This window comes from Melanostigma gelatinosum (genome assembly GCF_949748355.1).
Source record: "Melanostigma gelatinosum genome assembly, chromosome: 13".
In the NCBI taxonomy this organism is placed as follows: Eukaryota; Metazoa; Chordata; class Actinopteri; order Perciformes; family Zoarcidae; genus Melanostigma; species Melanostigma gelatinosum.
The window spans coordinates 2,614,544-2,639,647 of NC_136646.1; the positions used below are offsets into that span (position 1 = coordinate 2,614,544).

At 41.7% G+C, this 25,104-nt stretch overlaps 1 protein-coding gene and 1 long non-coding RNA gene across 2 annotated transcripts in view; one reads left to right on the forward strand and one right to left on the reverse strand.

Moving 5' to 3' along the window:
* The window catches only part of LOC306787198 (TANK-binding kinase 1-binding protein 1-like), a gene marked incomplete at both ends in the record, with an annotated part of 69,600 nt that extends 47,865 nt beyond the window's left edge, over positions 1-21,735 (forward strand). Inside the window, 9 exons of the mRNA XM_079282283.1 lie at positions 29-179; positions 1,491-1,684; positions 10,026-10,093; positions 10,171-10,277; positions 14,048-14,238; positions 14,344-14,619; positions 18,487-18,567; positions 18,652-18,876; positions 21,607-21,735. Coding sequence (XP_079138409.1) covers positions 29-179; positions 1,491-1,684; positions 10,026-10,093; positions 10,171-10,277; positions 14,048-14,238; positions 14,344-14,619; positions 18,487-18,567; positions 18,652-18,876; positions 21,607-21,735 — 1,422 coding nt within the window. The remainder of the gene's footprint in view (positions 1-28; positions 180-1,490; positions 1,685-10,025; positions 10,094-10,170; positions 10,278-14,047; positions 14,239-14,343; positions 14,620-18,486; positions 18,568-18,651; positions 18,877-21,606) is intronic.
* Positions 3,231-3,849, reverse strand: LOC306787199. Its single transcript, XR_013772535.1, has 4 exons — positions 3,807-3,849; positions 3,613-3,678; positions 3,434-3,499; positions 3,231-3,344 (listed from the first exon to the last, which is right to left on the reverse strand). It is a non-coding gene; the product is annotated as an uncharacterized lncRNA (long non-coding RNA).
* Positions 21,736-25,104: the final 3,369 nt, after the last annotated feature.

Sequence of the window (25,104 nt, forward strand, 5' to 3'; positions counted from 1 at the left end):
TTCAGTTTCTCGTGTGTGTTTGTGTCAGACGACTCTAGCAGAGCAGCACGTGGAGCGGATCTGCGGTCTGGAGTCGGCCCTCAGACAGAGAGAAACCTCCCTCCAGAAGCTCAGCGCTCATCTCCGCGGCAAAGACACACTTCAGTCTCAGCTCCACGCCAGCCTGGATGTCCCCAGGGGTGAGTTCTCTTTGGATTAACAGTAGACACTAGTAGATTATGGTGGTAATAATAAAATTGATAAAAGTAGTAGCAGCAGAATTTCGTTTCACTCATAATAATAGAAGTAGTAGTACTACGACGACTTAGTGCTCCCAGCCATTTACCAGCAGTTAATACCACTTGCTTCCAGTGTCTGGTCACCTAAATTGACCCTCTAATCTCTACCTACCACAAGACTCATGAATTAAAAAAACACAAACTATATAATACACCATTTTAGAATCCCTGCCCCCTTAGTTACTGTTGCTACCTTGCACGGTAGCTGAATTCTCGTGATGTCAAGAGGTCTCGCAAGGATCGTCAGAATCCATCTTGTCAGGCTTCAAGGGATTAGTGTAGACGCTGCATCCAATCAACTGCCAGGTATTTCTTTTTTAAAGTGCATGCCCTTTTCTAAACACTTTTCAATGCAAGCTTCTCAGAAGACAATGGCAGATTTACCAATGGAATTTGTAAGTTTTTTTGGGGCCTTGATTTCAGATAGCTGGCGGCCCTCACTTTTGTGACATGATATCATGGTAAAAGACCATTGACTGTATATAAAAAGTAGTCACCGAGATGTCACCCATTGGTTTATGAAGCGTTTTGACCGTCGCCATCTTGTTTTTGTTGGAAGCATAAGTGACAAGAGAGGGTTGCGCTAAGTACAACTGAACACTACAAGACATTTAAAAAAGTTGAAATTAACTTTTAGAAACTAAAAAGACACTGTAAAAGGGTTAAATTTGCAAGATGAAAAAACGGACAACTCCCAGATCGGATAAATGAAAATGAACATCATGCTGTATTGAATGAGACTTGAAACTAGAGATTGTGACCATAAACTGATGTTTACAATGTTTACTGAGGTAATTAATCAAGACAGAAGTAGATTCATTTTCTCATAGACTTCTATACAACCAGAGGAGTCTCCCCCTGATGGACATTAGAGAGAATGCAGGTTCAAGACTCTTGTAAAAGAAAGAGGCTGGCCTGCTGTGCCTTGTTATGGATGCTAAGCTACGACTGGTCAATTGCTGCTCAAGGAAGGATTTAATAAAAAGCCAATCAAAGACATTGTTTCAAAGGTTTTTGTTAACTTGACATTCTATTAGATAATTTGCATTAGAATAGAAATGTATGTATGCTTAGCTTAGCCAACTATGAAAAAGACAATACGATTCATGCTTTAAGAATCACAAGTTTATTCCTCCACTGATATCACTGTGGAGTGGTGATTTGTAAGAAAAAGACTAGAACCAGGGAGAAAAGATGTGTGCTTTTCCTCAGAGGGCCGCGGGCCAACCTTGCAGAGCTCCCGCAGTCTGGACGCCCTGTCCGACCTGAAGCTGCAGCGTCTAGAGGCCGAGCTGGAGGGGGCCCGGCGCCAGGTCGAGGCCGCCTGTCAGAGGGAGACGGAGCTGAGGGCCGAGTTCCAGAGACTGCAGCAGGAGGTGGCCCAGCTACGTGGAGCGCAGAGACAGGTGGGCCTGCTGCTTCAAAGACTGGATGTTTACATGATGCTATCAAACCGTTATCTCAACTGCTGACGCCAGACTCTGGCCACTTTGTCACATTGTTAGGGACTTAAGTTCATAACTAAGGGTATTTCAACACAAAATGCAATGCATTGAAATGAATGTTGTATTCATTGATTGGTTAGAAATTTGCCAATACATGAGGAACTATACAAAAATTATTGAAAATAAAAACTAGACTAAACTATTTGCCCATGTCTCTCAGATGTTGTGTTGTTGTGTTTGTGACTTCTGTTTTGCAGCAGAAAGGTTTCCATGGTCAGATAATGAGTATGGATTGAAAACTCATCCAGTTGGTGCCACATCCTCCAAACAAATAGGGGGCAGCATTTCACCTCCATACAATCTACATTTACAGTCATTAGTTATATATATATATTAGTGCTGGGCAACATTTCAAATTTTTAATCGCATGATTTACTGCGATTAATCGCATTATGTGCAAAATTCAATAATGAATTCAAAAGTAGTGTATTACGCACTTTTATTTTAAAAGTACTGCTATGTGAACAAAAGTGCAATAACATTTGGTTTGCAAACACTTTAAACAAATAAGGTTCTTTTTAACAGAAGTATTCCCTTTACACAGTAGCAGTTAAAATACAGTTATGATTCTGATAATAGATATTCAGCCGGTGTTCACAACTTTATCTTCATGTGTGTAATAGATGCAATTTCAAATATAACGGAGTTGTACCCCAAACCGGACAGTTTTTAGCTAATGTTTCAATACAATTCACTTACAATGTTGATAAAAATGATCGTGTAATGTTTTCAGTTGATTTAATGGTGTTAAACTGAAGTTAAACTTCGTACCTTTCAAACGAAATATTGTTGTAATTATTACAGTTAGCTTTGCCTTTACCAGAGTCGTTAAAACGATGCTAACACCGGTGAATTAGCCGTGCACTGCTCGTGGCCTAATCCGTCCGGACTTCTATCCTCGTTGTAAACACTGGCTGCTGCTGGTTTTTCGGGGATATTCGCTTGTTCCAGGGTCGCAAAAATGACCATCAATGCTGTCAACACATCCGGGACCGTAGTTCTGTCCTTCACAATAAGATATCACGCTTCAACAACTCCAAATGATGCAATAAAAGCTCCTTAATTTCCGTTTGAGCGTATACCACCACCTGCTGGATGTTTTGTTAAACTCTTCTCATGTCAATCACTGGCAAAACACCAGCTGATGTCTGGAATTTAACAATTATGTACACATATTGTATATAACAATTATTATCATAACACACAGTGCAGAGTAAGAGTTATATTACAACTAAAAACATGAGTATTCATGATTAAAAAGCTACATTGTTAAAGTGAAAGACAAATAACTTGTGCAAATGATTGAAAAGTTCTGTGCAAACATTTATTGAAAAACAAACCAATCAAAAATTAAATTAAAAATCAGGACACACATGGCATTTGAAATAATCGTCTTCATCATCCAGCTCCTCGTCCCAGCCCACACACATGGTGTGATACCATGTGTGGCAGCTGTCACACTGGACCCACGACACCAATCCCTCCGAGCTCTCTGGAGGGTCAGGTTCCTGGCACCGGCCACACTCCCAAACTGTCTGCTCCATCTCTTCAGGAGTGTGACCTATTAAAATAAATAAAAAATTACTTTGAATTAAAGACAATGATCAGATTTTCATGGGTTGGCATACAATGCAAGTTAACATGAAGTACCGGTGGATGTCGTAGGTCCAGCAGACGAGGAGCTGGATGAAGGTCGGGTCTCTGCAGGTTGGGAGGCTGTATAAATAACAGAAAAAGCATAACCATGCTTTGTTTACTCTTCATCATGGCTAATGTCACCATCCTGTTATAATATTGTGGGGTTTTTTTAGATTATTTAAAGGATTTACAGTGGAAGGGAGAGGAAGGAGTTTGGGACCCATAGAGGCCACGTCCCGCAGCCGATGTTGAAGGCTCTGAAATAATAATCATATTTTATTATTACAACTCTAAAATACATACTTATAATAATGTTTATGCGTAACAATAGTTAATAAATTCTGATTTATACGTGAATTCAAATGCAAAATAGGGATGCGCTGACCAGGAGACGGGGGAAGGTGGCGGTGTTCCTCAGCAGGCAGGCTCAGTGGTGATGTGCTGCTGGCAGGCAGCCGGGGACCGTGGGAGGCACGAGAGGGGGCAGAGCGGGATGAGGGACCGGCGATGGAAAGTCCGGAGCTGGTGGCTGTAGTAGCCCCGAGGGACACTGGTCTTCTGCGGCTGGGGCGAGAGCCGCCAGACAGGGTAGAGGAAGTGGCTGCCGGGCCGGTGTCTCCGGCCCGCTGCTGCTCTCTGTCTCTTCTGGCCAGAGCTTGGGCCTCCCGTCTTGCAGCACGGTCCTCTGCCTCCACGATGACGTCGGACATCTCCTGAGCTGTCAGTAACCTGGCCTTGGTGATGTTCCTCCTGACCTTGCCGGTGTTGCGGTTGTAGTTTATTTCGGCCAGGAGGTGGGCCAGGTCTGCTGTTATCCGGCCTGATGTTACCAGGGGATGGGTCATGTAGGGATTGGGAGGAGGGGCAGGTGGGGGTTGGTTCTGGGGATTGGGGATAGGGGCTGGAGAAAGGGGATGCTGGGAGGGGAGGGCAACATCAGGCGCAGCCCAGGAAGATGCCGATGAGGTTGGCGGAGGTGGTGAGGAGGCCCCACGCCGCGGCCCGGACGGCATGACCCGTGACCAGTCGATGGCCATTGGGTCCAGAGGGTAGAGGCCACACCTCCTGAACCCAGCCACCACCAGTCTCCGATCCTTCACCCTCTGGTAGGAGTCTCTTAGGACCCTTGAAAACTCCTTCTTAGAAACCAAGAAGGAGTGGCTCACTGCCGACAGATCTCCTGTAACACCAGAGAAATCTGCCTTCAAGGGTCCGAAGAAACTCATATCCAGAGGTTGAAGGATGTGAGACGTATGTGGTGGCAGGCACAAGAGAATGACCCCCTCCCTCTGTGCCGCCCGGACCAGCTCTGGATCCAGGTGGGATTGATGTCCGTCCATGATGAGCAGCAGCGGGCGCTCCTGCACGGCGAACTTCATGAAATGCCCGACAAACCACTTCCTAAACAGCTCACTGTCAATGTACCCTGCTGGCGACTTCCCGTAGAGGGCATCGGGAACCCCTTCCTTGTTATAGGGGCCCCCTGGATATCCCCCCTTGTAGATGATGAATGGGGGGACATCCTCCCCAGCCGCGTTGAGGCAGGCCAGGACGGTGATGTGGTCTCTGGTTCCCTGGGCCTGCCTGTAAGCATGTTTAGTCCCCCGGGGCACGATGACCTTCCTTCTTGTAGAGTCCAGCTGAAACCCCGTCTCGTCGCAGTTGTATATCTGACGAGGTTTCTCCCTCAACCCGTGCTCCTCCAGGGTGGTGGTGAGGAGCCCGAAATACTCCTCAATTGGCCCCCTCTTGGCGCAGGATGCCCTCCCACGGTCAATGATGTCTGGGGTCCGGGCAGTAAGGCGATGGTGTTGCCGCTCCCGGAAGTTTATCCACCACGTCTGGCCAAGCACGGTTCTTTGTGCGTCCCGGTGGCGGAGGTTATAGATGGCCAGAGCGTGGGCCAGGACCTGAGGCTTCGTCAGTGGAAACCCGTGACTGGCAGAATACAAACAGTACTCCACCAGGGAATCCTCATCTTCAGGGGTGAGGAGTGTCCTCTGACCATAGACACAGTCAGAGGACACCCTTCCACTGACTCGGTCACTCAGGCTGGACTTAGGGACCCCAAACTGCTGGGCTGCCTGCCGTAGAGAAAGCCTGCCTGCTTTCACCTCCAGTAGGGCCTGTGTCATGGCCTCCTGGGTCCACTTCCTCGTCTTCCTCTCCCTCTTCCTGACTTGCCGCATGTTTGGCATCTGCAAATACACATTTACAGTAAGAAATTAAATACAAAATTTGTTTTAAAGCCACAGTACATGTCTCAATGAATTGAATAGTTTTATAAATTGCCAGATTACCATGTATAGACTCATGCATATTTAACACATGCATAGACATACATATATTTACCTTAAACCATTGTAGATTTACAATTTCTATATCCATCTCTTATTTTCTTGATCCTCCTGTAAAGGAAAAAAACTCTCACACAGACACACATTACCTACCTTTGTTACTTTAAAGGTTCTTCCTGTCTTTTCTACTCTTTTTCTGCTTATTGCTGTCTTCTTTCTGTTCTTTTCTGCTTCTTTGAGTCTGCTTTCTGTTCTTTTCTGCTTCTTTGAGTCTGCTTTCTGGTCTTTTCTGCTTCCTTGAGTCTGCTTTCTGTTCTTTTCTGCTTCTTTGAGTCTGCTTTCTGGTCTTTTCTGCTTCTTTGAGTCTGCTTTCTACTGTTTTTCTGCTTCTTTGAGTCTGCTTTCTACTGTTTTTCTGCTTATTGCGGTCTCCCTTTGCCTCTCTTCTCTTCCTTCTCTCTGTCGCTGTTCTCTGTCTCTGTTCTTTTCAGGCAGGAACATAAACCACAAGAGAGACATTTAAGTCAAAAACATTACATTTTGGTTAACCTTATATACTGTATAACAGCACTGTGTTATATTGGAGGCTTATCTACATAAATAGTTCTAATCATAAGAGCCACTGCTGGCTTTCAATAAATGTACAGTCTCGCTCACTCTCAAACACACACACACACACACACACACACACCAACATTATTTGCATAATTGATCAGATCATTGTGCATTATTATACTTGATGTAGCCTGGCTTATGATAAACAAGAAAAGCATTTTATTTTACATGTCTGCTGTTATGTTTCAGAGCTAAGACCAAACAAGCAGCAGCCTACCTTTAACTCGCGCTATGATTCTTTGATCGTTTTTCCCGCGGCCACAACTGTTTTTTTCAGACACAACATTTCTGCCTCCCTCCCCTCGACGACAGATTATGTCACACATCAATGCTATAGTTTCATTGGCTAGACAAAGTAGTGTAAAGCTAGCTACAAACTACACTCGTATGCTAACTTATATTAGCAATACGGAGAAAATACAGAGACACTTCTCAGAGTAAAGAGCGTCGCCCGAGCGTTTTTTCTGCTTCCTCTCATCAAAGTCACTTTCCTATAGTATTTAGACATATAAACGTCCATATATATTCATGAAATTTGGCACGTAGATTATTTGATATGTATGAATTAATATTACTTACGTTTGGTTGGCGATCGCCGAAGAAAATGACAGCGTAATGACCGGAAAGCGCGTGACGACGGAATCGTTCGAGACAGGCCAAGAGCAGCTAGCGCCGACCGAGGCAGGCCACCGTTACGCTACACCTTGAAAACTGCAAACCTATCTACGTCATGTTTGTTGAATTATCAGTAGCGATAACTAAATGATATGCTTATTATACATATTCCAAACAAAAAAACTTGAAAAACTAAAAAAAAAAGAATTTAAATGAATTTTTGCTTTTTTTTGGTATTTTGGTCAGACACATATGCAACGCTGATTACCGTAATATGTGTGGTATTTGTTATAAATGTACATTGGTACATAGAGGGTGATAAGACGCTGTAAATGGAGGGACTTAGGACCCAGGGGAATGTAGGTGAAGCATGGGAACCTGGAGGGAGTCTGTACCGTGGCAGTAACGTGAACGTGGAAGTTATGCAAATAAAGAGTTGCAGTTAAGAGCAGTTTGTTCTCACGTGCTTATGTTTATTTAAAAACACGACAATATGTATTTTAATATTATCATGTTTGATCCTGTAACGAGACGTGTCACCCGGAGGGGGCGGCAGCAGCAGGAAGAGAAGGATGAGACGCCACACAAACACAGCTGTTCACTGCTCGTTGCCCGGTTCTTGTGTTAATAATGTGCAGCAAAGGTTACACAGGCTAGGAAGCACTGTGTAGCCAATTGATCTAACTGTGGATTAATACAGAGAGAGGACTAACGTTAGCGCCAGAGCTAGTTTTATTCTGAGCTGCAATGCAGATCATAACATTTCACAATTTACACAACAAATTCACATGAATTCAAATATATTCCACATCCAGTTCTACTAACATTTAACAGCTACGGTGTAACACTGAAGTTCACGGACAGAACTAGCTAGGTAGCATTACAACGTTCGTCAGAACAACTAGCTACAAAATATAGCTAACTACATTTATCACACATCTCCAATCATGTTACAACATTACAAAACATTTAACTGTATTTACATTCGATCATGACTCAAGTTACGGACATAAAACACGCTTTGCATACCTGTGGATTGTTGTGAATGAAGATCGAGTGAACAGACTGAGATCGAGGCGTTTAGCTCAATTCAAGCAATAACATTTATTTGTGACAGAAGTATTATGTCCAGCAGTTAAACGTGCACGGACCCTAGCAAAAAGGAAAAGGTGCAAAAGTGAAACCTAAGAGCGCTTATACAGAGTGCGCAGGCGTGTCCTTTCTGGTTCTCCTTGTGGAGCCATTGGTCAAATTCAAAGTAGGAGGCGGATTTGTTTCTAGCATTCAAATGGCCTGATGGAGCACTGGGCAACGTCACCCACAATGGCTCACGTCCGGAACCCGCCTTCTCTGGAACGTCAGTGTGTGTGAAATGTTGATGTACAGCATATTGTTAACACTTAAGGTGCTGAAAAAGGGTGCAGTTCTAAACTATTTCGAAGTCTCTGTGTGAATAGATAAAAAGAGGTCTTCTCCTACTCTAAGATGGCAGTTTCCGCCCTAATCTGGTGGTTTAAGCAAGTGTTTCTTTCAGGGCCACTGTATCTGTTTCTATCGTGCGAACGGGCGACGGAATGCCCCATTCTGAGTTTTTGACCTACTTACAGTGACCTCACAACTCCGCAATATAAGCTTTACAAGTATAGCGCATATTATTTAACAGTGAATGAATATATTTTATTTACAGGATTAATACAGAGAGAGAACCAACGTTAGCGTCATGCTCAGGCCAGAGCTAGTTTTATTCTGAGCTGCGCATGAGCGGAGCCTGTAGCTACGTTCTCTCTAATGGATCCACAGCAGCACCAAAGCGCCATCGACTGACGTGATCGTGTATTATCTCGATATTAAAGTCTGAAGAGTGTTAGAATAGTTAAATTATTAACAAAGAAAGTGTGGAGGGGTCTGTTTTAATAAAAACTAACATGTAGCATTTCCAACCTACTACATCCGCTTAATAATAAAAAGAAAAACTGCGTAATGCACGATAAAAAAAATTGTCGCCGTTAAATAATTAATGCGTTAACGCGATAATAACGCGTTAACTTGCCCAGCCCTAATATATATATATATATATTTTTTTTTACATTATATGTTTTTAAAAGCCAACTTTTTAACAGCATGGCAGGAATAGGCTAAATTCCAGCAAACTGCGGAAGCCCTGAAAGTCAGTTAAAACAACAAAGCCATCTTATTATCTTTAATTTGTTGCTAAAGAAAAAAGAAAATTACAAAATATGACCAGCTTTGTCCTTCCAGGGTTTAATATAACTACATCGTGGCTCATCAACACAATGCTTCACATCAGTTTGTCAGAGCTGCTTTCAGTACAGCACCAAGAAGAGTTGTTATAATAGTCACTGCTCAAAGTTGCATTAAATTAAATGTTGCACATGATTTTACATTTCCCCAAGTTCCATATCTCTCCAAATGTCGTAACATAAAAAGATACCATTGGGTGCAAATCTAAAAGCGTATGTTGAGAATAAAAGTTCATTATTGACCATGGAAGTAGTAGGCTACTTTGACATAGTACTTTTAGTTGAATGTTGGAGCTCTAATATAGATACATTTACAACACATTTTAACACTTTTTTACATGGATACAGACCATTTTCAAACCATATGTTTTCAGATGTCATGTAGATTGATCTGTTGCTTGCTGGTCAGTTGGCTAAAACATGCTCAATGTCCAGTTTAGGCCCGAAAGACTTTCTTCTGTAGCTCCAACCTCCGACTTTATGGAAAGTCGAAAGAGACATTAAGCGCCTCTATTTCCACACGACTTATATTAAAAATGTTTTTTTGTGGCGTTTAAAACCAAAATAATCAAAAATAGTGTTCTTAAACATAAATCGTGAAAAAATAGAGGCGTTTAATGCCACTTTCGGCTTTCCATACAACTTAAGCATGAGCAGAGTTTAAAGGATGGTTTGGGGCTGTACATAGATGAAATCAATAAGTAAAAATACATGTAGTGGTGGAGTATATAGATCACATGTAGAACAACAAATCGATAGAAATGTCTTAGACAAATAAGTGCTGCTGCTCTAACTACATCTTTGTGTCTCTGTCAGTCACAGGACCTGTCCCAACACTGTGAGCACTGTGACGTAGAGTGGATAAAGAAAGCCGGGGACGAGCAGTGAGTCTTATTCTGAAAGCAGTCTACAGTATTTGTCATTTCTATGTATTTATTCAGTCGCTCTCTTTGCGTTGCAGGGTGAACCTAGCATTAGCCTACACTGAGCTAACGGAGGAGCTGGGCCACGTTCGGAACCTGGCGGTTAAACAGAGTGACCTTCTGCGACAAGTCTCACAGGAGTCCGGTAGGACTTTCTATTGCATGTATTCAACAAATGGATTATGCCGATTTTGTGGCCGCTAAACCTGCATAAACGAGACAAAATTGAAATGGTGTAATTCTCAAAAAATTTACTTTTAACTTGTCGCCACTATCTGCACGTATTTAAATAAGGTAATATGCAGACGTTTTGCGCAAAGATCGGTCCATCTCGATGCAAATGAGCCTCATTGTAAAATAAAAAAGGTTCTATATACTTATACGTATCAGTATACTTATATTTATTCTATATACTTATCGTTTTCAGCTGCGGGAACAAGGGCCACTAATTTACAAAAACAGTTTTTAAAACATGAAACGTATTTAAGAAAAAGGTACAATAAACAATAAAATACACAATAAAAACATTAATTAAAAGCCGACCTAGACCATGAATTCTACCCAAACGCAAGTCTAAACAGGTGTGTCTTGAGCTGATTTTTAAACGAATTCACATAATCAGCAATCCGTAGGGGTTCAGGCAGAGCATTCCATAACTTGGTCACCAAGGGTCTTAAGGACAGTGCGTGGGACAGACAGAAAATTTAACAAGTTTGACCTGAGAAAATGAGGGCAAAGTAGTTCAGCCACATATGTAGGAGTAGTGCTCTGTAAGGGAGAGTGAGCGTTTTAAAGTGGATCCTATGCCACAGGGAGCCATTGAAGACATCCGAGTATGGGGGTGATGTGAGACCGTCTATTTGTCCTAGTGAGTCATTTGGCGGCAGCATTCTGGATTGCCTGCAAACGGTTAAGAGCAGATACACTGAGTGAGGAGAAAAGTTCTTTACAGTAATCAATACGAGAAGCAATTAAGGTGTGTATGATCATCTCCAGTTCAGCTGTTGATACTACAGATCTCAGTTTACTAATATTTCTTAGGTGGAAGAAACAAGATCTAGACAGCTGCTTAACATGGGGGTCAAACAACATGGATTGGTTACTATTGGATAGTTGGAAACAATTTTTTGCTGTCCAGTTCCTAATAGCATTGAGCCTTGATAACCTGAAAGCCTCACTGGGTTTGAAGGAAAGACGGAATTGAATATCATTTGCATATAAATGATACGCAACATTATAACTTTTTATAATCTGTCCCAAAGGTAAAAAATATAGGGAAAATAACAGAGGCCCCAGAACCGAGCCCTGCGCGGTACACCACAAGACAGTGGAGAGGTAACAGACACAAAGTCTCCCACAGAGACGATAAAACTTCTGTCAGCGAGGTAGGATGAAAATAAGTCTAACGCTATGCCAGATATAACCACCCAATCACGTAGCCTCTTAATCAAGATGTTATGATCTACAGTGTCGAACGCAGAACTGAGGTCGAGAAGTACTAACACAGAGCAGTCACCTGCATCAGAAGACATTAACATATCATTCGAAACCCTCAAGAGAGTGGTTTCAGTAGAGTGCTGTTTTCGAGTGCTGTTGGTGATTCTGACAGGAAAATTCATGAGTCGGGGAGTGGATGTTAAGGTGGAGACTACGGAGAGAATAGTAGGAGACCCACCAAGCCGTCAGGGGGAGCTAGTGTTAATTGTAGGGGACGGAGGGGTATGCTTGTGCTGACAGGCTATAACCAGGTGAGGAAATGCGATGTGGGGTAGTCAGTGCGACGGTGAAGTCAAGATGGAGTAGAAAATGTTGTCATTGTGACTACACCTGGCAGTGAGTTTAGTTTACCACTTCGCAGTTTGACCAAAATGTAACAGCCATAGTAAGTGTGTACACACCGTGTGTCACAGCCTCTGTAACATGGCGACAGCCACAGCTGCAACCACAGCAACAGCATTGCCCACCTAAAGCCCACCATGCATAGTCTAATTAAACCTACAACCACAGCCAGTCATAATACTTAGCCTCTGCTAGTCATCTTAATATCAGCGGCCATGATACAGAGGTTTGGCCGAGTTACACACAGTAACTCATGTATTTTCATCAACCTTACAGTCAGGGGCGGACTGGCCATCGGGGATACCGGGGGAATCCCCGGTAGGCCGACGGGGTTTGGGCCGGTCTCTGACATCGCCGGCCCCGACTATATTATATGCTTCACAGAACACGTTCAATTGACTCTAATACCGAAAGTCAATAATCAGTGAAAACTGTATCAACAGTATAAACTGACGCCATAGCACGGCTGGACACTACGGTGCTTTTAAAAACTTTTCTCCATAACCGCGGTCTGCGCCGTGCGCTCGTGTCCCGGGCGACGGTCGGGGCGGGGCCGCGGAGGTGCGAATGGCCGCCGTAGACCGGCGAAATACAGGGGCGGCTCGACTGTCACGGCGTCCATGAATCGAGAAGGACTTCTTACTGGAACTGAAACGATGTACTGGGATTAAATTCTTTGTCAACAAAGAATTTGGTAAGTGACAAACTGCGTTTGTTTTTTTACATCTGCAGTAACGTTTTTATGAATAATATTTGATGGCTCGTGCTCTTGTGTGGTGGAATGCGTGGATCCGCTGCAGGTCTGCTGGATTGATGTGCTTTGTTGTCATATGAATATATGTGACTGGTTCTTATGACTTTGTGGCTGTCATTGTGTTAATTACGTTGATTTGACTATGCGAGTTACAAAGCGAGCTCAAACGTCTGGCACGACAGTGGGATAGGCTGAAGGCATCAGTATTTGAGGAGTACACAACCAAGACAACAGAAGCCAGGCCGGAGGATGCTGAAGATGAGGCTGAAGATGAGGCAGAGATGGTTTACAAAAAGTGCTCATCTTGCAAGGACTGTCCAATCTGTTGCTACCGAGTTCTGAAGCAGTACAACCTCCTGACAGATGCATACCACATCATAGGCCTTGCATACAGGTTCCTGATTATCCTCTCTGTCACACAGGTAGCATGCGAGCGAAGCTTTTCGACGCTGAAATATATCAAAAACAGGCTCAGGAGCTCGCTCTCTCAACAGCACCTGGAGGCTTTTATGTTGATGGCTACTCAGACAGATGTTTTGCAGATGCTGGACAGTGAGAAAATCATAGACGGTGTTGCAGAAAAGAGTGAGCTGCTGCAAAAACCGTGCATTGAGTGGGCAGCGCGCCGTGTATTGAGTGGGCCGGTCTGACAGTAACTCCCGGGCCACTTTTTCCCCCCAGTCCGCCCCTGCTTACAGTTGCAAAAGCGCAGTGGCGGGCCGTGCATTTTATACCTGGGCCTTCACTGCTGTCCTGCAGTTGAACACACGTATTCGTATTAAACCGTTTGGTACGAGGCTTACGAACCTAACAATACGTTTGAATAATACTAGTGCATTTGGAAAATGCAGAAGCTCAAATTGTGGGAAATATAATGTTTTCTACGCTCACGTAGGGGACAACGGGCTGTGACCTCTGAACCCGGAACAAAAAAAACAAAACCAAAAAACAGCTGAGGCACCGCACGTGTTCCCATCAAGCTAAACTAGCTTAATGGGAAAACAACAGCAGCAACACGCCTTCTGCTACACACTCGAGGGCACGGGCCATTCAGATATTGGATGTAAAAAAACAAACGCAGTTGACTTACCAAATGCTGTTCACTTAAAGACAAACTCCATCCTCCTTTCTCTGTTGACAAAGAGTTTAATCCCATGGTTAAATCCTAACTCACAAATCCATTTCTCCTCCTTCAGCCATTGAGTGTTAAAAAAACAAAGCTAGGTAAAAAAAAAAAAAAATCTACACCAAGCAAAATGCAAAAATTGTTTTCAAGTTACAATCCTTTTACGATGATCTATCCTTCTCTCTTCCTCCCCCAGTCTCTCGTCAGACCACTGCTCCTCAGCGTCTATCCCCCACCTCCCCCCAGCGGCCCTCGCTCTCCCCCGACAGGCTCCTCCCCACCCCCTCCCCTCCTCTCTCCCCCAGCAGCGGCCCCGCCTCCTACACCCATCAGCCAACCTGTAGCCGCCTACGAGCGAAGTTCCAGGGTCGCCGTAGTTACTCAGAGGTGAGGCGGAGTTTTTAGATGCCTCAACATTTTTCTCATCTTACAGTGGAACTGCACATTTACTGCAGACAAGTCCTTTGACCTTTCAACCTCCTTTTTCCCCAGGTTTCCGACCCGTCCGGCATCCACAGGCCCTCATCGTGGCTGATGAGGGATCCAGTGTCCACCCTCCCAAAGCCCAGGCCCCTCCTGGGGGAGAAGCAGGGTTACGGCCAAAACAAAGCTCAGCTCCGCACCTCCTTGGTGGGCCTGGTCAGACCGGCCTCGGCTCACGGGGCTGGAGGAGGAGGTGGTGGGGGAGGAGAGAGGGGTGGGGGCAGCAGTCTGAGCAGCAGTCCACATCACTGTGCTCTGGACCTGGGCTTCCCTCGGGCTTCTGAGGTGAGACTGAGCTTTACTTTTATCAAGTCAGTGACTTTTGGGGCTGCAGTCGACTGCAGAAGACTTGAAATTCAACCTAGTCTTCAACCAATCCAAAAAAAAAAAGAATGAGCATGTTGTGAAAATTCACTTCATCTTTAACTATAAATTAACTTCCCATTCATAAGCACATCAGGTTGTTAGGACTGTGGATAAATAAAAAGTACCAAAAGAGATTGTGAGCTTTGAGCTTTACAGTCAATGATATGAATCCCAAAACCCACCGGCAGGGTTGAAAAGCATGTTTCCTTTAAACAATCACCAAAATGAAACTGTCTGTCATAGCCGGAAGCTATGATAACCATTATTATTGTGAGATTTTCAGAAAATTAAAGGGCGAACGCTGCAGCTGGCAGTTGATAAACAGGCTGCAATGTAACGTTCAATGTATGTCCACTTATAAGTGCTTGTTTTTGCCACTGAAAGGCTCCTATTACTAAAAACTATTATCTGTAATCGATCTTTTCAGGAGTTGTCAGGATACCAAACCAAAATTTCGATGCAGTTTCTGCAACGGATGTGTAAAACTGGACCGGAGCATCCTTACAACGTTTTTAGCTGTGTATACCTGTTGCTGACACAGCTGAGGCCATATAGTGATGCATGCATATGACTGTACATAAGAAGTGAACGTAGTTATCGTGACGTCACCCATTGGTATGTGGACTGCTGTTATGAAGCCATCTTGGATTACAGCCGTCATCATGTTTTTTTTGCAACCAATGAACAGAAGTTACCATATTTGGCAGCTACCAGAGCGGCAGTCAATCACAGTAAGCCCGCCCTAAATCATACCCTGCTTTATGGTCTATTTGACTCTAAATGGACCATAATTTACGAAATGATCATCATGTCATCATCATTGAAGAAGACTTGAAACTAGAAAATGCATTTCCTGCTGAAAATGCGTTGGAATGCTGAAAGCTGAAATGAATCTCAAAAACATTGCTGAAAATAGATATCCAATTTTTAAAAAATTGCAAAAAGCTTAATAATTCAAAAAGTTGAAAGATTACAAATATGAAGTCATATCACCCCTCTCCTGAAAGAGCTGAACATTTTGATATTCGAACGGTTTCTGGAGCTTAAAAGAATTCCAGCGGTAGTGATATTTGTTGTAGTAGTAGTAGAAATTGGAGTAGAAGTATTATTAGCAGTATAAGTATTAGTAGCATTTGAATAAGTACTAGCTGTAGCAGCAGTGATATTTGTAGTAGCAGTCGAAATGAAATAGCTGTAGTAGTGGTCGTAGTATTTTATGTAACAGTAGTAGCAGTATAATTAGTAGTATTAGTAATAGTAAAGTCAGTTTTTGAAGTAGCAGTAGTAGTAGTACTAGTAGCAGTCGTACTAATAGCTGTAGTAGTATTAGTACTGCTTATTAGTACTGGTATAGCAGTATTAGCAGTTGTGGTATAAGTAATAATAGTAGTGGTAGTGGTAGTAATAGCAGTAGTGGTAGTAGTAATAGTAGCAACAGCAAAAGTTGAAGTAGTAGTAGTAGTAGTAGTAGTAATACTAGAAATATTAGCAGTAGTAGTAGTTGTCGCAGTATTAGTAAGAGCATTCATTATTTCAACAAAAAAGCCAAATTTTGAGCTAAACGTTTAAATACAGTTGATCCATGAGGCTTTTATTTTGAAAGGGTGGGACTGGGTGGGGTAGGGAGGGGGAGAGGAGACATAATCATCATGTTTGACACACATAAACAGGTTTATAGGGAGAGGAGACAGAATCATAATGTTAGATAAACACAAACCGGTTATTAAATGACAGGCTCATCACTAGCATTTCAGTTAGGATTCATTCTGTGGGGCTTTTATCTTAAAATGGCGTGTGTCTGTGTGTGTGGGGGGGGGGGGGGGTGGAGGAGGGGGGAAAGATATAGAAATGGGGTACCGTGTTCTGTGGAAGATGTTTTTGAAGTAAAATTTAACATTGGTCTCTATGGAGCAGAAAGTTGGTTTTATAGTGTCAGAAAAGGGCTGAAAAATCATAAAAGTTAAATTGCTGCAGTTCAAAAAGTTTAAAAGATATCGGAAAGCTGAATTACGCGGCAACATTTTAAAGTTGAAATGGTGTCTGTAGCTCAAATTATGAGGAAGTTGAAGGATTTGAAAGTTGAAGAAGTTTAAGAGGATTTGAAAATCTTCTCCATAGAAACCCATTCAAAAAAATGTTGCAAAAAGCTTAATAATTCAAAAAGTTTAAAGGTTAGAAATATAAAAAGTCATATCACCAGTTTCTGTGGCTTAAAAAAATTCATCAGTGGTGATATTTGTAGTAGTATAAGTTGTAGCAGAAGTATTATTAGTGGAAGTATTAGTAGCATTAGAATAACTACTAGTAGTAGTAGTAGTGATATTTGTAGTAGTAGTAGAAGTTGTAGTTGTAGTAGAAGTATTATTCGTAGAAGTATTGGTAGCATTAGAATCACTACTAGTAGTAGTATTAGTGATATTTGTAGTCGTAGTAGAATTTCTAGCATAAGTATTATTAGTAGTAGAAGTATTAGTAATTAGAAGAAGTAGTAGAAGATGTAGTATCAGTAGTCATAGTAATAGCTGTAGTATTGGTCGTAGTATTTAATATCACAGTAGTAGTAGTAGTAATAGTAATGGCAGTAGAAGCTGTAGCAGTAGTAGTAGTACTAGTAGCAGTCGTACTAATAGCTGTAGTAGTATTACTACTTTTAGTAGCATGAATAGCAGTAGTGGTAGCACTTGTAGTATAAGTAACATTAGTAGTGGTAGTAATAGCAGTAGTGGTAGTAATAATATTGATGGTAGCAGTAATAGCAGTAGCAGTAGTAGTAATAGTAGCAACAGCAAAAGTTATAGTAGAAGTAGTAGTAGCAGTACTAGTAATACTATGTTAGCAGCAGCAGTATTCGTAAGAGCATTCATTTGTTTTGACAATAAATTAATTAATTTTGAGCTTCATGTTTAAATACAGTTAATCCATGGGGCTTTTATTTTGAAAGGGTGGTGCTGGGTGGGGGAGGGAGGGGGAGAGGAGACATAATCATAATGTTTGACACACATAAACAGAGGTTATTAAATGACAGGCTTCATCACAAGCAGTTCAGTTAGAATTCACTCTCTGGGGCTTTTATTTTGAAATGGGGTGTGTGTGTGGGGGGGGGGGGTGGGTGGAGGAGGGGGGAAAGACCTCTAAAGATCCCTAAGACCTGAATGACTGTATGAGAGAGAGACAGAGAGAGATAGAGGGAGAGGAGTGTACGTGCGCGTGTGTCTGTGAGTCTGTGTGTTTATCAACATCACTAATTGGCTCAATCGCGAACACCTGTGTGCCTGAAGCCATTTGAAAATATTCTCCATAGAGATCCCATTGAAAATAAAAAGCTTAATAATTCAAAAAGTTTAAAGGTTAGAAATATGAAAAGTCATAGCAGACCTCTGGTGAAAGAGCTGCACATTTTAATAGTTGAACGGTTTCTGTAGCTTAAACGTTGTTGTTGGAATGCTGTTAAGCATCTAGAGATTGAGACCATAAACCCATGTTTACAATGTTTACTGAGGTAATAAATCAAGTGAGAAGTAATCATTTTCTCATAGACTTCTATACAATCGGACTTCTTTTTGCAACCAGAAAAGTCGCCCCCTGCTGGTCAGTAGAGAGAATGCAAGGTTTAAGATAGTTCCACATTGGCTTTACTCTTCAGAACCGGATGTTGCCTGGTTGCATGTAGCTTGACCCTACGTGTGCAGACCACACCGCAGACACACTACATGTGGAACATGTCATACACTGTTCTACAGTCCTGTAAACTGCAGTAGTAATGCTCACGCCCCTCCTCTCATTCAGGTACATCACTTCCGTCGTCTTGAGAACCCGCCTGAGCCCGCCCCACTGGTGACACCGCCGCAGTCCTCTGATGATGAAGAGGTGATGATGACGATAATGATGTGCGTGGCACTACTTGTGACTTTTAAAACTGGGTTTATTCATTTTTTTCATGTAAATTTACAGGATGTATGTACATATCTGTCGCCGGCCGCCAGCCCGCCTCGGACGCTCGGCGCGATTGGGATTGGCTCGTCATTGCCGAGGGAACCACCTCTGCACCGCTCATTCTCGTCTCCTAGGAAACAGCCCCACCATCCCTCCTCGTCCCCCGAGGGCCCTGCCCCTCTCTCCTGCCATCTGCCTCCCTACATGACCACCGAGCACGCTCAGTCGTGGCCCTCCATCAACGTGAGTAGAAAACAATTATGAGGATTGTATAGAAGAAACTAATAGAATCACTGCAGACCTTGTGGGGAGACGAGCAAAAAAACAAAAATAATTCACTTAATTGTCAGTTTCAGCAACCAAAAGCTGATGCCTGGTTGCCAGAGTGGCAACCACTTTTAAAAGTTGAGCCCTGTATATTTAGAACATCATAGCACCTAAAATAATAAGCTGAATAAGTTTTGATTTTTGATTTTTTAAAGCTGCAATAATGGGACTTTTTGGCCAAGCAGAGCAGACCAATCACTACAAACTTACACTTACATCATATCAACTTGTATGAAATGTATTTTTAACAACTAAAACACAGCCTCACATCTTTAATCCATTTTGTTCATGACTGGACTTTTACTTTGTCTCTAGGCTGCAACACAACAAAGTAACACACAAAAACAACAAACACATGTTGTCCATAGTTAATGTTGATGCAAAATACAGTTTCAGTGTACTTAAAATGCCACTCTGGTGAAAACGTGACTGCAATTGCTTTCAATAAAAATAAATCTCTATATATTGATTGTAATTATATCTGTTTGGCAAAACTTTGCTATACTAGGCTTTATAGCTGTTTACTTTGTTATAGTTTATAACCATACTCTATCTATTTAAGAACACTGTTCTGGCACAGCTCATGCAGTCAACAAGTTGGTTTTTTCACTTGGAATTATTAATAAATGGTTATCTTCTGCTTTAAAATAATAATAACACTTACAATTTCTTATGGGATGGCAATGATCTTGACAATGAAATAGTTCAGCAGTGTTACATGTGTGTACCGAAATTAAGGAGGGCCACCATAACAAAATCTTACCTGGCCAAGTCGGAGAGCGACAATCGACCAATCAGAGTTTGATTAGAAGGATTCAGAATGAAGACATCCTATTCCCATTTGCAAAAATAGAAAAAATAACGACAAGCGTAGATGATATAAAGCAGCTGTCCAAGTTGTTACATGTCAACAATACACAAATAACTTTTAAACTGTCACATTTCTTTGACCATGTTGAAAAACATGTTGTAAAAATGAAGGAGGGCGAGACAGATGCATCACACTTCTGATTGGTTAGAGCAAAAGAAAATAACTTCATTACCGACAAGAAATCTTACGACAGGAATATCCAGAATATGAGTGACAGTCGTGGTGAGTAGAATGCTTTTGTTAGATCTTTTCCTAGAAGGAGTCGGATCAATAAGTATTTCTAAAAATGTATTACATGATGCCTTCCCCATCAACCAGCCGACCAATTACAGTTCTTGCTATCTCTGTGTCACATCAGCAGCAACAGACTTTATAACTATGCCGCAACCTCTTACAACCATAACCCCTATAAATCAAGCTCAACTCCAAAATTCAGTCCCCATTTTCCTCTGGTTTGGTCTCCACCAACTCCTGAACAAAAACATCTGGCTCTTGTGAAATTAAGGCTGCAAATACCAGCTTTATTGATAATCGATTAATCTGTTAATTATTACTTTGATTAATCAATTATTAATCTGATGAATATATATATTTATATACACATTTGATCATTTCCAGCGTTTTATAAAAATAGAAAAACATTTTTTACAACAATTTAAAAAAATTAAAATAAATGGACATTTGGGATGCAGCCATGCTGTAACAAATCAGGAGTTGAAGGTTTTGGAGCCAAACCAAGATGAACTTAAGAGGAGGCAGCAGGATAAGCTCAATGATTTATTGTAGAAATGAACTCACATTCCAAAGCAAAAGGTCCAGCAGGTAGCTGACAGGTTAATCCAAACACTGGTAATTGGTAAAGAAACCAGAAATACAACACACTTAAAAATACTACACACGATAAACAAGAACAAAGGCTGGAACTCTCAAAGAACAATGACGAACTTGCACAAGGAGACGGGAGCACAGAGACGAAATAGACAAGGAAAGGAGAGTGATAATGAGGGACAGGTGACAACAATCAGGGCGGGGCAGACAATCTGACAGGTGGGAAAAGATGTTTTCTGCAAAGAAAGAGATGAGTACGAAAGAAAAACAGAAAACACTAAGAATGAATAACTTCAAACAAGGAAAATAGCACCAGAACACAAAATCCACTAGATAACTGATCTAAAGATGGTAAATAGTAAATTAACCTGTACTTGTATAGAGCTTTTCTAGTCGACCACTCAAAAACGCTTTTACACTAGATGTCATTCACCCACTGACCCATCAGGACTGTCTAACCAATCACACACATTCATACACACAGCACAGCCGACGGAAGAAAGTTGGGGTTATGTGTGTTGCCCAAGGACACATCTACATGGACTAGCAGAGGATTACCAGAGGATCAAACCGCCGACCCGCTCTATCACTGAGCCACAGTCGCCCCCTTAGCCTTATCAGTTTTTAAATAGTTTTATCGGAGGCATTATTTTTTTTTATCAAGCATTAGCTTTAAAATAGCTTCATCGTGGCATTAGCTTTATCAAGCGTTAGCTCCAAAATAGCTTTACCATAGGCGTTAGCGTTATCAAGTGTAAGCTAAAAAACAAACTGGTAAATAATGCTTTTTTTAAAGATAATTTCTGACCAACTTTGAACAAATTGTCATCCTGTAATGGAATACAGAGCTTTTCTGTAATTTTAGGTGAAGACTAAATTTGATTCTGTGATTTTGCACATCATTTAAGTTTCAGTAATTTGACACCTGTGTCTATCTCCGTCTGTAGTTGTGGATGGAGTCAGAAGAGAGTGCTGTTCGGAGTTGTCCTCTGTGTCAGCTGACCTTCCCAACCGGTTACCCCGATGACGCCCTCATCAAACACATCGACTCCCACTTGGAGAACAGCAAGATCTGACTTTTTTTCTTTTTATCAAGCATTTTACACCCATTGTCACCTGAGATGGACACCAGGCCCATCTTGATTGTTTTATCCAGGAATGGGTCAATGAGCCTGCATGCTTCTTTCTTTGGAACTCGCTCACTATAGCCACAGTCGCCTGGTACAGGGGATACATGCCTTCCTCAAGGTGCCCTTCCATCCAGACGTGGCATCTAACCAGCGACCTTCGGTTACAGAACAAGTTTGTTTTTCTACTCTCCAGGCTCAAGAGTTCTCTTTATTTATCTTTACCAAGGACATACGTACATTTCCTAACATCTCTCACAAAAGCCCCATATTAACTATTCTACATCAAATGGTCACAACCAAACGCACTCAAATACCAACTTCATTTGTACATAGACCTGTGTGTTGAAATAAGAGCAGATGTGGGAAAAACAATAGTGCTTAACGTCTCGTAAGCTGGTCTGACAGCAGTCATGGACGTCAGAAGACTAAAACATCCGACACGTGCAATGTTAGGAGCACCTGACTGTCACTGCTCTCGTGTTGGTTTGTGGAGAATCAAAATGATTATTTTCAAAAGGTTTCTGGACCTGCAATAAACTATTGTGAGATAAAATGGTTAAAACAAGTAATGCAGAAGTAATTTAGTTTGTAACACACTCGTATGTGATTACAAGAAGAACACTATATAGTCTTGAGGTCTAATAGCAAATATGACATGGGCTATCCAACAAGGATAGTTGAAAGGATACAGTGTTAACAAGTTAGGAAAGAAGCCAACCTACAAGACAGGGGACTTCCAAAACAAACTATGTAAACTCAAGAGTGTGAGATGCTCCGACGAGGTCATTTAAAGTTACTATGGGGAACTTTAAACTGATTATGAAACAGTCATAATGTAAAACCATAAACTATATATAAGAGGTGGACGTAGTCGTCGTGACGTCCCCCACTGGTTTGTGGACTGACGTTTTGAAGCCTGGAGTTAGTCACCATCTTGAATTAAGGCCATCTCCATGTTGTTTTTCGCAACCAATAAACAGAAGTTACCATATTTGGAATGATGAGGAGATACGTAGAGACACCGTATATGGCTCTGGTAGCGGCAACGACCTGTCAATCATAGTAATCCCGCCATAAAGCATACCCTGCTTTATGGTCCATTTGGTCCTAAATGGACCATCATTTACTAAATGAACATCATGCTGTATTGAAGAAGAGTTGAAACTATAGATTAAGACCATAAACTCATGTTTACAATGTTTGCTGATGTAATAAATCAAGTGAGAAGTAGAGTCATTTTCTCATAGACTAATATACAATCAGACTTCTTTTTGCAACCAGAGGAGTCGCCCCCACCTGGTCAGTAGAGAGAATGCAAGTTTTAAGAAAACTTCCGCATCAGCTTCACTCGGCAAAACCGGAGGTTGCCGCCTGTGTAAAAGCGATGCCTCTATATGAACTAAAATGGCTATTTATGAAGTTATTTCGCTCGTCATTGGTGGGTCCAATTCCAGCAAAATCATGCAGGTTCACCAGAAACTCCTTTCGCTCATACTCCAGCGGTGACCTCGGGCAGCAACCAGCCCGCCGCGGGTAGACCCAGATCCGGCTTCACTGCCACCTTTGACCTTACAGTCACTAATGTGGCTCCGGCCAGGAGCAGAGCTTCACATCGCTGATCCGCTGGGAGCCGACACCGATACCACGCTGCTGGAGGCACAGGCCGTATTGCTGGGCCGGCTGGGAGGGAAAGGAGGCACGGGAGAACCAGGACTGCATGGGGCAGACTGTCAGACCATGGTACAGTAAAATGCTCGGAAACAGTACTGCTTTGGTCCACAGGGGCCGCCAAAATGAACACAAAATGAACGTTCCTCATAGTAGCTTTAAGGAAAAAATAAGAACTACAGCAAAAAAAGCACCTACTGCCATATATTTTGGTGTGGTAATGAAAGTGCCTTGGTTTAACCACAACCTTTATTTTGAAAAGAGATCTATGGAAACCATTTGAGTTGGAAAAAAAGAACAATATACCTGGTTTATTAGGAAGTTTCTTTTCCACATAATTGTAACTTTTTATTTTATGATTATGGCAATATTTTGTAAATTGAGGTATCTCATATCCATTGATTATTGTCAAGACTTCTTTCATTGTCATTTTCAATTGTTTTCACCCCTCATAATTATGAGACGTTCTCTCATAATTATGAGACGTTCTCTCATAATTATGAGAATTATGATTACTAATTGTGAGAAAATGTAAGACTTTTCTGGTTAATAATTATATGATAGTATCACATAATTATGATATGATTTCACTCTTATAATTATGAGTTTGTAGCTTTAAATTCTAGGAAAAGTAGACTTAGAATTTATGAGGTATCTCATGAGTCTTAGTTAGTTTCTAATTATATAAATTTCGGAATTCATAACCATGAGAGAGCATCTCATGATTATGGGAAACTTTAATGAACTATTAATGTAATTTATGACTGTTATCTTTGTGATATCTGATAATTATCAGATGTGATGTAGTATCTCATAGTAATCACTAAGCATACCATATTTATGTGAGCAATTATGACATATAAAGAAATGGTATACTTTATACATAATGAGAGAACTCTGACCTATATCTAATCTATCTCATAATTCTGATGTATTTTCATTATTATGGGAACATTTCTCATAGTTGTTGAGTCTCATTGTCAAATAAATATTCATGAGTCAATGTATGGCATATCTCATAATACATCACAAAAATAAGCTACTCAGCAATAATTATGAAAAACGAAGTATATTTATAACATTTTATTGCATGATTAGAGGTTGGTAGTTACAATTATTACTTTTTTGTATTCATGAGAAATTATTGACTTCAAAAAACGCCTGTTGTCAACATAAGACATAACGTGTTTTAAAATCCAGTGTTCTGGAAACTCCACACTCAGGAGTTTTATGTATTTGATATTGCTCCACAGGTTTCCCATGGCACTAACAAAAAAGACAGTTAAACCATGAAAAACATCCCACTTGTCATTACTCATCACTTCCTGTATCAGCTGGGCTGCTGTGCTGAAAACACCTGGACTCATCTTGAGCAACTCTGGGCAGATATTTAACTGACTGAAACAGATTTCGAGGATGAAAGCCACACGTATTAAGCAAAAAAAGCGAGAGAATCTAATATTAATCGAGCAAAAATAATCTTCACAATAACTCCGGCTCCTGGGACGGAAGGGATTTTATACATTTGGCACTTGTTCGGATGGATGCACAGAATAATGAGCAGCAGGTCAAGTGGTCGCTGCCTTGCTCAAGGACACGTAACACACACACACTGGCTGTTGGTAAATCGAGCCAGAGGCACTTCTT